The 12,709-nt window shown below is 40.6% G+C and overlaps 1 protein-coding gene across 1 annotated transcript in view; it reads right to left on the reverse strand.

Moving 5' to 3' along the window:
* The window catches only part of LOC142219114 (alpha-2-macroglobulin-like), a 62,476-nt gene that overhangs the window by 2,804 nt on the left and 46,963 nt on the right, over positions 1-12,709 (reverse strand). The window contains exons 21-30 of the mRNA XM_075288081.1: positions 10,552-10,673; positions 9,496-9,553; positions 8,716-8,799; positions 8,336-8,512; positions 8,056-8,137; positions 5,849-6,005; positions 4,611-4,685; positions 4,037-4,199; positions 2,855-3,060; positions 597-812 (exon numbers count right to left, since the gene is read on the reverse strand). Of these exons, the coding sequence (XP_075144182.1) occupies positions 597-812; positions 2,855-3,060; positions 4,037-4,199; positions 4,611-4,685; positions 5,849-6,005; positions 8,056-8,137; positions 8,336-8,512; positions 8,716-8,799; positions 9,496-9,553; positions 10,552-10,673 (1,340 nt within the window). The remainder of the gene's footprint in view (positions 1-596; positions 813-2,854; positions 3,061-4,036; positions 4,200-4,610; positions 4,686-5,848; positions 6,006-8,055; positions 8,138-8,335; positions 8,513-8,715; positions 8,800-9,495; positions 9,554-10,551; positions 10,674-12,709) is intronic.

The raw sequence follows: 12,709 nt of genomic DNA on the forward strand, positions 1-12,709 counted from the left end.
GGAAAGCTGTGTGGAAATCTTTCAAATGTGCTGAGGTTGTAAAGAGGAAACTGCCCCCTCCCTTCCGTTGACTGTGTGAAGATAGTCTAGCTCCTCCTCCCTTTGTGAACTGATCAGGAAGGTAACTAAGGATGGAACATCCCTAGAAACTGGAATGGAACAGCAAATTAGCTAGAAGGGAAACAACTAGTGACAGGAACTTTAGAGAGATTTTTAAGTAAAATGCTTTACAATTTTGTCAGGGACCATTTAACCCTTTCCCAACCACTGTCTTACTGCAACAGATATTGCCAGTTCTATAAATATTTTTGATAATAAATTTTCCCAGCTTCCCAGTACATTGTACAGAATGTTAAATGGTACCGGTACAAAGTGAAATTTTTCCCACAAAAATTAAACCTCCATATGGCTATGTGAAAAAAAAACAACCAAAAAAATGCTTTCTTTTGGAAGGCACAGAGTCAAAAGCAAAATTTGAAAAATGCCTGAAGCGGAAGGGGTTACGGGGTTTGTAGCCGTACCAGAGTATTTAGTGTTGGGCTCTCTTATCTTTTACGTTTGTCTATGTCCATCAGGATAAATATATTTATACTCACCTGAACAAAGATACAGCCAGCCCCTGTTGTGGTCACAGTGTAGTCTTCTGGGATTTTAGAGAGTGCTGCCCTTTGGAGTAGGAGTCGGTTATTCTTATCCACATGGAACTCCTCAAAGAATCCTGATTTAGAACCGACTGTCACAGTAACATCTTCCTTTTCAGAATATGTCACCTCTGCATACTTGGCCAGGGCCTGAAGAGCCACCACTGTGTCCTACAAAAGGAAAAATTTGCAAATTATAAAACAACTTTCATAAATGAATAGTGCAGGTCAATGAAGGTAATTTTCTAATATACATTGTTAAAGGAAAATGCTACTTTTTCCACTTTGGCTGTTTTCACTCCCTTTCCTTTTAGTCAGTCGCTCACCACTATTACAATCCATGTCCATATAAGTCTATGGAGAGGAGATGGGGAGAAAGCAGTTTCTAGCACTTCTATCTTAGACTTCTATGTTAGATGTAACTCTAAAAGCTAGTAAAAGGTGAATGATGGAGAAAAAAGCATTTTTCTTTAGAGATATTACAAACTTTCTTAAATTCATTTCTCATGTTCTTATGTTTTTCATATTTGTTAATATTCATTTATGAAAAGTTGTTTTTATAATTGGAAGTATGCTATAAAATAAAATATGGGGGTGACATTATTTTCACCTGAGTCTCTGAAAAACAAAACATATAGGTGTTAACCCCTTCCTGACATGCGCCGTAATAGTACGGCGCGTGTCGGGTCTGTAACTATGGCGACCGCCCGGGAGGCCGTCATAGCCGCCGGGTGTCTACTGCTTTAAGCAGTAGACAACCGGCTCTAATGCCTCCGATCGGTCCCCGGACCGATCGGAGGCATTAACCCCTCCGGCGCTGCTGTCAAAGGCACCGGAGGCGCCATTTTCCCGGCGGCGCATGGGCGCCGCCATTTTGGCCGGGATCGCCGGCTCCTGGAGCATGCTCCAGGGCCGACCCCCCGTTGCCATGACAGCCGGGAGCCTTGTTAAAGGCTCCCAGCCGGTCTGCAAATTCTCTCTTTTGCAGGCTGGTGTATACAGCCTGCAAAAGAGATGATGATTGTTTGCAATGCATTGCAATGCATTAGCATTGTAATGCATTGCATTAGTGATCAGACCCCCTGGGGTTCAACACCCCTAGGGGGTCTAATAAATGCAAAAAAAAAATAAAAAAAAAAGTTAAAAAAAATATTAAAAAATATAAAAAGAATTAAAAGTTCAAATCACCCCCCTTTCCCTAGAACACATATAAAAGTAGTTAAAAACTGTGAAACATATACATGTTAGGTATCCCCGCATCCGAAATCGCCCGCTCTACAAATCTATAAAAATATTTTTCCTGTTCGGTAAACGCCGTAGCAGGAAAAATAGTCAAAAGTGCCAAACCGCCGTTTTTTCACTGTTTTAATTCTGATAAAAATTTGAATAAAAAGTGATCAAAGCAATAACATTTCCCGAAAATGGTAGAACTAAAAAGTACACCCGGCCCCGCAAAAAAGACGCCCTATACATCCCCGTACACGCACGTATAAAAAAGTTACGGCCGTCGGAATATGGCGACTTTTAGAAAAAAAATTTTTTAACACCGTTTTGGAATTTTTTTTAGGGGTCAAAATGTAAATAAAACCATATAAATTTGGTATCCCTGGAACCGTACCAAAACACAGAATATAGGGGACAGGTAATTTTGGCTGCACAGTGAACACCGTAAAACCAAAGCCCGTAAGAAAGTCGCAGAAATGCATTTTTCTTCAAATCCACCCCATTCAGAATTTTTTTCCTGCTTCCCAGTACATTATATAGAACAATTAATGGTGGCATCATGAAGAAAAAATTGTCCCGCAAAAATTAAGACCTCATATGACTCTGGGAGCGGAGAAATAAAAAAGTTATGGGGTTTAGAAGGAGGGGAGTCAAAAACGAAAAACGAAAATCAAAAAATGCCATCGGCGGGAAGGGGTTAAGAGCTACTGCATATACATGGCCAGCTTTATTCTTTGCTTACCTTGCATTAGATATTTACTTTGTAAGAATACTTCAAAATGGATTTTTGATGTATAGCAGCCAATGTACAGTATGCCAGAAGGACAAAGTCTGGCTTATACAGGGTGAAAGGGCTAATGCAGTTCATAAATGTGATGTGAGCCCAGCTCTAGCTTAATGGGCTGGACAGGCAGCCTTGGTGGATTGTTTGCTTGTTATGTTCATTAGGACCAGTAAATATTTACCATACAGTTTATTCCTTACTTTACCTGTGTAGAAGAGTATCCTCCATATGGGTTCTGCTGCTTGGTCAGCCAGTTCACAATCAGTGATGCTTTGCCTATAACTGGAGTTGGACCAGACAGAAGAGCCAGAAGCACATAGGAGGTCATCTCCACCTCTGCTGATGGAGCTCTGTGCCAGTAGGAGTCCTGAGAAGGAGGAGTAGAGTCCCTCTTCCAGTGCAGTTGTCTATCTGTAGGAGAGGTCAACAATTATTTGAAATTCTTAAAGTCAATTCTATATATAGTGTATAAAAGGTGTTATACACTGAAGGCCACTTTATTAGAGGCCCTTGCCTGATTGGAGCTTCAATTTACAATATGGAAATTAGACTGTGCAGCATAAAATCTTGTGAGAAAGTTTTCTGTCAATCAGTCTTAGTGTAAAATCACATTAGAATGGGAAAATTTAATGTTCCAAGTGTCTTTTGAATGAGGCCTCAATACTTGTGCTAGGTGAGCCAAGGACGGTATGTTAAACACTCCCTATAGGATCTTCTTAAACAATTTTGTCAAGAGTTGACCAAGCATGGTGTGACTGAGGAAAATAAATCCAGCTAACCGGGAACATGTGGATATCAACTCATCAACGAAAGGAGTCAGTGGAAGATCTCAAGAATTGGTAGCATATAACAGCAAATGACTCAAGCGATCCGAGGGGAGGCTTTCTTGTTTTGATGCTTTGCCCTCTAAGACTAGATTCACATGAACGTTGTGGAAAACGGCTGTGACACATGTACATATAAAAATACGGTTTTCATGGATAGAACCTAACCCATTTTTTTTTTCCGGTCCTTTCGGACCTTCCAAAAATTGCTCATGTGAACAGCCCCCAGTCATATGAACAGAATTTAATGCAGACGTTAAACAATGACGGCCGTCACACCCGATTGTGACGTTTGTGTGAAGGTAGGCTAACGGAAAAATAAAGGAAAGACTGCATTAGGCAAAAGAGCAATGAAAAAAACTTTACCTGGTCAGAGTCCAGAGTCCAATGGACTACTAGATCTTGGTGGCAGCTTAGTGGACAAGCAACATCATATACATCTTAAATGTACAATTATTTGCATCGGTGAACTTTAATTCCCCATTACTCTTAAAAAGAATTATGTTCTCTAGCTGTGATGAGACAAGGATTAATGTATAACTTGAAGATAAACATTTTCTTACCTCCCTCCACTGATTTTTCCTCCAATTTGCCCAACAAAGTATTCCTGAGTTCAGTGTCTCCACACAACGTGAAGGTGTAGGCCAGCAGAGCCTGGGTGTATATGTTACTGACATCTACAGAGGCGTTCCTCAAGCACGATAGAGCATTGCTCAGTAAGGGATCCTGAAAGGAAAGGAAATAAAATACAGATAAACACAACTCACAGCATTATAGATCTTTATAAGGTTGTGACTTCAGTTCATTCAAGCCATAGTTGGTCCAGGAAATGTGTCCGTCACACAAATTGTGTTTCAACCCTCAATCACTTCAGGGCTGACATGGAGTTACCACTTCACAACAGAGTTCACTACTATATAAAGATTTCTTGGTAATAAACTGAATTGGGTTCTTTCCCACAGGGCTTCAAAGCAGATGCATGGGCTCTCTCTGGGGTACACGTATCCTTGTCCCAACATCCATTTAACCTTGTCTTTACATTCATCAATCTCCTTGGTCCACTTTACGACAATTAGACAAATCCTAAATATAATGGTCTAAAAAATATCTATTTTTTGCCAAAACTTTAGAACCTACCTTCAGAGATACCCTGGCCTCCAGAAGAGCAATGGTTATATAGGCAGAGAGAGAAATATCATCTTCTACTCCTCCCTAAAACACAAAGTTTTTGGTTTTACATATTTTTACTATGACCTTATTTATTAAGGTTATGTATCTACTTTTTACTAATTTGAAAAATACGAAATATATATATATTTTTTCTAATCAGTTTTTTCTTTTCTCTCCCCCCCCCCCCTAGTCATCCTGTTTATCTGCTGCTACAACCGTTGTAGAGATTTGTTCGACAGCTGGCACCTGGACATAAGAAAGCTTTATTAGATACCAATTCATTGACTTCTATATACAGTCCTATGAAAAAGTTTGGGCACCCCTATTAATCTTAATCATTTTTAGTTCTAAATATTTTGGTGTTTGCAGCAGCCATTTCAGTTTGATATATCTAATAACTGATGGACACAGTAATATTTCAGGATTGAAATGAGGTTTATTGTACTAACAGAAAATGCGCAATATGCATTAAACCAAAATTTGACTGGTGCAAAAGTATGGGCACCTCAACAGAAAAGTGAAATTAATATTTAGTAGATCCTCCTTTTGCAAAGATAACAGCCTCTAGTCGCTTCCTGTAGCTTTAAATCAGTTCCTGGATCCTGGATGAAAGTATTTTGGACCATTCCTCTTTACAAAACAATTCAAGTTCAGTTAAGTTTGATGGTCACCGAGCATGGACAGCCCGCTCTCAAATGATCTGAAAACAAAGATTGTTCAACATAGTTGTTCAGGGGAAGGATACAAAAAGTTGTCTCAGAGATTTAACCTGTCATTTTCCACTGTGAGGAACATAGTAAGGAAATTTTGGTCAAATTTTGGTTTAATGCATATTGCACATTTTCTGTTAGTACAATAAACCTCATTTCAATCCTGAAATATTACTGTGTCCATCAGTTATTAGATATATCAAACAAATGGCTGCTGCAAACACCAAAATATTTAGAACTAAAAATTATTACAATTAATAGGGGTGCCCAAACTTTTTCATAGGACTGTATGACTTCATGAGCAGAGGTTCTTGTGTAGGAAGAGAGGGAAAAGCTAGGCTTTCCTTATCACAGGGAGGACATACAAACTCCAGGCAGATGTTCCCCTTGGACAGATTTGAACCCAGGACCCCAGCGCTGCAAGGCAACAATGCTAACCACTGAAATCAGTCTCAAACTCTTATACTTTTAATCTCCTTTCAGAGTTCGGCCTACCTTCATGGCATTATTGAAAAGCTCCCCGACGCTGCGGAAACATCCCGTGTCTTTCTGATTCTTTTTTAGCCAGAAGAAAGAATGGTATAGGTGACTTTTATCTATAAAGATATAAGGTCGGGCTTTGCTGAAGGACTTCAATACAAATCCAGTCAACCTGTAGAAACATAATAGAGGTATAGAAGAGACCAATTTCTATAGAGTAATAAAACACATTACAAAAAACTTTGTACTCTTAAGACAATCAATGAGCATTGTTGAATTTTATTCTCCAGTCATTTCAAGTGTTATCACTTTCTATACCTTGATCTTATTCAAGATGTACAGATATTCTGGATAGTAAAGGGGACAATCACTTCAAATAGCTGTATCTTTTAAAAAGTGAGAATCGTAGCTTTTATATGATGCCAGAACCACTCTTCTTGGTGGTTCCAGAGTTACAGCCATTCAAGTTGACCACCATTGGCAACTGCTCCATCTGTACATACAGCATTGACTATGGGTGTTTGGGAAAGTTTCCCACTGGCAATTCTTGGTTAAAACATAGCTAAAGGGTTTTCCCCCTTTCATCCCTTTCTTGTCTTCTCGTAGAATTGGTGTCTTTGTAGCGTTTGTATATCTGGTCCTTTGGTCTTTGTATGTCTGGTCCTGTTTGTGTCATTCTTGTTTTTTGATTGCAGCCCGACGTCCCAGCTTACGATTCCTAAAGTATTATTCGGACTTATGCCGATTCTTCTTTTGTTTGTAGTTGCTTTTTTTATTCTATTGTAAAAGCTTTCTTCTTTTCAATAAAAATCATATTTAAAATAAAAATAAACATAGCTAAAGGAACATCTTGTACATCTTGTTTTTTATTAAAAGAAAGTTAGGTTAATAAAGCATATTGCAAAATTGTTCACTAAACAAAAAAAAACAACACACTTTACAGGTTTTTCCAGGATGTATATATTCAGGACCTATCCTTAGGAAAGCCATCCATATGTGTTTCATAGGAGACATCCCGGATTCCCACCAATCAGCTGTTTGAAGAAGTTGGGGCTCTCAAGAGTGGTGCAGCCTCCAACCTGTGTCGATGACATCACACTCATCAGTCACATGATGCAGTAGCAGCAGCTCAGCCAAATGGGACTGAGCTGCAATACCAAGCACAGCCCTACAACATGTACTTTTCTTGCTATTCAATAAAGGGGACGTAGTGCTCACCTGGATACTGCAGCTCATAAACACCAGTTTATCTGTGGGGGGCCTCCAGTGTTGGACCCCCACCAAGCACATATTGATGATCTATCCTAACAATAGGTCATAATATACAAGTTCCATATACCCCTTTGAAGCTCAAGGCTTACAGCTACTGTGTTCTTATGCATTTAATGTAAATGGTAGTTTGTTTGCCCTGATCAGTATTGTGGGTTGGCCATTGCCCTCCTTTGGGGTCTTGAGTAGAGATGGGTGATATGTGAGATCAAAACAGATTTGACCAGAACCACTAACCAGAAGTGAAATTATTATAGTCTGGGGTTTCTTCAGATCTCAGAGTGTAATAGGTGGAGGCCTAGGAAAGGCTTAACAATATAACACTGTTATATTCACCTTCCCTAACCTCTTTGGTCATCCACGCAGCATTCAGCCCTCTCTCTGGGTCCTCTTATAGCCTCTTCCACCCTCCTGCATGAGATCATGCGCCCTGGTGTCACTACTGAATCACAACCCTGATGCTGCAATGTTCAACACGACTCACTCCCTGGCCTCAGTGGTGATCCTGGGGTGCATGACATCACCCAGTGGGCTTTAGGAGGCCAGAAGAGGACTTTGCAAGACGATGGAAGGAGGTGAAGAAGAAGTGAGGGAAGGTCAATAAAACAATTTGCTTTGTTTTTTTTTTACACCTTTCCCGCGCCTCCATATATTAAACTCTCAAGTCTTAAGAAACCGCAGAGGTTAATAATATCACTTCCAGTTCTGAACAAGTTCGGCCAGAAACAAAAATTTTCATTTCTAGTGATTGGTTTGCAGTGATAGTATTTTACGCCTTAGCTACTTGCGGTGCCTGTCCATAAATATATAAATACTTGTGCTTTTAACATGCAATGGCAAAATACATGGTGTACAGGAATTCTGAAAGCAAAGAGATGAAAATTAATAAAAAAAAAAAAAAAAAACTTATAGATTCATGCACTATGAATAAAAATATATCCAAATCCACCAACCATGTATTTCCCTCTTTGTCACTCTTTCCAAAAGCGCTGTATGATCCATCATCACGTTTGTATGTAAGCTGACGCTCATACCCTATGAGAAATGAGAATGTCTTACATCTCAATAATAACAATAACTAAAAATGTGTCATCTTAAAAATTATGTACAGTATGCATACTATATGTATTACAATTATCCTGCTCTCTCTATCTTTCTACGACCTATCCTCAAGCACCAGGATCCCCTAGTGGGTAAATAAGATACAATACTATTCATTGTAAAATTTCTCACCGCTCTCCAGGAACTTCTTGGCTTTGCTCTGGATTTCATTATTCAATTGATGAGTCTTCTCCAGATACTGCAGGATGAAGATATTGGGAGCAAAGAGAACCATGTTCTGTTCTCCACATCCATATGGCATGGCCAGGAGATGATCGAGGTTCTGCAGGGCTGTGCCCATGAGATCTCCTGCAGGGGAATAACAGGATTTCTATCTTAATATATATTCCAAATAAAACATATACATGTAGTAAACTACCAGATGGACTTGTGCAGTTGATGATGATGAATTTATTTCTGAAACATATTTAGGTTTATTGAATATTTGCCCAGATAGATCCCATATATTTTGTACAGTGGTCCTGTGGAGATCCATAGAATGCAGATTATACCCAATACTGTTATATGAGCTCTTGCAGAATCCTCTAGAATATTATCAGGGATCTTCAGAGATATCTCCTCCACTTTAGGTTGGCCTGAAATGTAAAAGCCAAAGTGTTTTAGTGTAGTATTAGCTAATCATATTAAAAAACCTCATATGTGTCCGAGCATTCAACACTATAATAATAAAAATTCTCATTAACAGCAGATACATAACAGTATTCCCCCATCTTCCTGATGCTATCTCTTAAATGGGGTTTCCATGAATATAACCATATATACATTTGTAGGCAACTAAAAGCGAAACATTTTCAAACTTTAAAGATTCTCTTAGTGGTGACATCTGCTATGTTAATAGGCTGCCAATGGATAGGATCATGAATGCAGGAACTTTCTATGGTCTAGGACTTTCCTTATTGTGGTCGGATTATCTTTTCATACATGCGTTTTTTTTTAGCTGGACACAAAGTTGGACATGCAGGACTTTGTGTCCGGCTTAAAAAAACGGCTTCCCTGCAGACAGGCCGCAGGCGAACACAGTCAATCACCTTCAAGTAAATGAGTTTTAAAGTGGACCACCGGGTTTCGAGTCTCCTGTCCAGTTTCGCCAGGGCTGAAGGTGGAAACCCGGCGGAATGCACACACCGGACACCGGGCGCAAGTGTGAACGAAGCATGACTTTAGCCTCAGCCACATAATAAATTTGGTATATTCTTCATTTCAGTGGAAGTTCATTGCTTAGTAAGTCTCCAGTTGTATGACACGTCTATCACCAGGTCATGTCTCCTTACCTCCCTCCTTGATGCAGATCAGAGAGCTGTGCGATTTCTCCTCCAGGATACCTCCAGGCTGTGGAGACCAACAAGCAGTCAAACATTTTTGAGTAATGGATATGTTGAACATATTTAGAGCATTAAGGGTAAGGTCAGAAATAGTGGATATTTTTTTCTGCCGATTTTATTAACCCCCTAACAGACTCATTAGAATTGCAAAACCCTCCCGAAAATGTCTTTTTTTTTTTTTTGCAGATTTTAAATGTAAGGCTCAAATCCATATTGCTGGCACATAATTCCAGAGTTTCCTGTTACACCTTCACTAGTGGGGCATATGCCCCAAGTGCGAGTTGCCATAGGGGTGCCAGTGAGCCGCTTATACCATAGCCACATATATGGTGTCAGGGTCTGGGGTTGCTAGGTGGGGTGGCATAGACACACAAGTCCAGTTTCTTTAGTCCAAAACAAAGATAGAGTTTATTTTCACTGAAAAAGGTAGAGCAGCAACAAAAGGAAACAATACAAAAATAAATACCTGCCCGGCTAGGCTCTAACTAAACATAGAATAGGTTACCTCACCTACAATAACAGAAATCCAAAAGCCAGTAGAATCATTCAGGACACAGCTCCAAAAATATGACCTCTGTGTCAGCTCTCCAGCCAAACTCTGCCCAAAGTCTGCTGCTGGAGCTGGCTTCTTAAGCCTCATTGATGAGGAGACTCTCGACAGCTGAGTCGCTGCCAGAACATCCCCAAAGTGTGGACTTTAGGGGGGTGGAATGACAGGCCCCACTACCAACCTATCTGCCATTCCTAAAAATCCAGCCCAGTAACCAGAACTTTGAAATAACCCTCAGCAGACAATAGTTATCTGCTGAGAAACGTTCTTTCTGGAGTTTTCTCATCTCACCCACCTTAGTAGTCTGGGTGAGATGTACACCCCCTCCATTACCTGACCAGTCATCGGCTTACAATAGCTAGTGAATTAAATTTTTCACCCAGGTAAAGGAACCCTAACTTTAATTCCAGGCAAGAGAGAGAATTTTTTTTTCAGCCCATTTTTTTTACACTTACCTGCACTAGCATCGTCTTTACAATGGTGTCGGTTGTATCTTTCTTGGGAACAACAGGGATCTCATTTCCACAGAATTCTTTTGTGTTCACAGCTTCTGTCCTTACAGTAATATTTACTTCTCCTAGATAGGGAGATAGATAGTAAATTATAACCAAACAGGATTTCTAAGAAATAAAAGAGGGCTCAAAGACAACTGAAGACACAACAAGATTATTTACAATGATTATAGAAATTTGAGAGCTGAATCCCATGAGAAGCTTTGGCCATCCTTGGAAGCATATATCACACACATTCAGAACTGGAGAGGTCTATTACTTCATCCTCCAAATCTACATTCCCGACCTCAGTCCTCTTTCCTGTTGATACTAGTATCTCTTCAAGCTTGGACAATTGGATGCTCTATCTAATACTCTTCCCGTCCTATATCTACTCTGGCCATTCCCATACAAGCTGTAGCCTATCAAATTCCAGATGTGTCATTAACTGGGTTGATATTAAAGACACTTAGACACATTTCTGATCTGTTTCAGAATAACACAAATCATACCCTTTAAGCAACTTTCAAACTAATTCTCAATTCCTTCCAGTGATTATCAAATATACCCAAATCAAAGACTTTCTAATCTCTAAGGGTATGTTCACATGAAGGAACTCGCCTTAGATTCCCATCAGATTTTTGTGGTGGGTAGCCCACTAGTGAATACGGTGTTGGAAAATGAAGAGGAATCCCTCTTCAATTCTTGTTGTGTGAACTAACCCTAACCCTACTATGACTATATCAATCCTCGGTCTTTGGGGGATCACTTTCAACAGACACTTACCTCTTGTCAGAAAGGGGCCAAGCCTCTTCACCTTTTATTTGCTATTGCTAATGATCCTTTCTGCTTAACCAACATTTACAATCCATTAATAAAGTGTAGAGATGAGCGAACACTAAAATGTTCGAGGTTCGAAATTCGATTCGAACAGCCGCTCAATGTTCGTGTGTTCGAACGGGTTTCGAACCCCATTATAGTCTATGGGGAACAGATACTCGTTAAGGGGGAAACCCAAATCCGTGTCTGGAGGGTCACCAAGTCCACTATGACACCCCAGGAAATGATGCCAACACCTCTGGAATGACACTGGGACAGCAGGGGAAGCATGTCTGGGGGCATCTAACACACCAAAGACCCTCTATTACCCCAACATCACAGCCTAACAACTACACACTTTACACACTCAATACCACCTCTCTGACAGTAGGAAAACACCTTGAAACATGTGTATTTGGCACTTGCAGTGAGGAGAGCTTGTCACCAGCAGTGAATTTGGCCCTTGTAGTAAGTTGAGGTTGGCACCAACATTTGTTTTGAAAATCAGGGTGGATTGAGCCTCTAACCAGCAGAGTTTGGGCAAATTCATGGTGGAGGGAGCCTCTAAAAACCCCAGTTTGGACCAATTCATGGTGGAGGGAGACTCTAAAAACCCCAGTTTGGACCAATTCATGGTGGAGGGAGACTCTAAAAACCCCAGTTTGGACCAATTCATGGTGGAGGGAGCCTCTAAAAACCCCAGTTTGGACCAATTCATGGTGGAGGGAGCCTCTAACCAGCCCAGTTTGGACCAATTAATGGTGGAGGGAGCCTCTAAACAGCCAAGTTTTGGGAAATTCATGGTGGAGGGAGCCTCTAACCAGCCCAGTTTGGACCAATTCATGGTGGAGGGAGCCTCTAAACAGCCCAGTTTGGGCAAATTCATGGTGGAGGGAGCCTCTAACCAGCCCAGTTTGGACCAATTAATGGTGGAGGGAGCCTCTAACCAGCCCAGTTTGGACCAATTAATGGTGGAGGGAGCCTCTAACCACCCCAGTTTGGGCAAATTCATGGTGGAGGGAGCCTCTAACCAGCCCAGTTTGGACCAATTAATGGTGGAGGGAGCCTCTAAACAGCCCAGTTTGGGCAAATTCATGGTGGAGGGAGCCTCTAAACAGCCAAGTTTGGACCAATTAATGGTGGAGGGAGCCTCTAAACAGCCCAGTTTGGGCAAATTCATGGTGGAGGGAGCCTCTAAAAAACCCAGTTTGGACCAATTCATGGTGGAGGGAGCCTCTAATTAGCCCAGTTTGGACCAATTAATTGTGGAGGGAGCCTCTAACCAGCCCAGTTTGGACCAATT

Source organism: Leptodactylus fuscus, chromosome 10, assembly GCF_031893055.1.
Source record: "Leptodactylus fuscus isolate aLepFus1 chromosome 10, aLepFus1.hap2, whole genome shotgun sequence".
NCBI classification, from domain to species: domain Eukaryota; kingdom Metazoa; phylum Chordata; class Amphibia; order Anura; family Leptodactylidae; genus Leptodactylus; species Leptodactylus fuscus.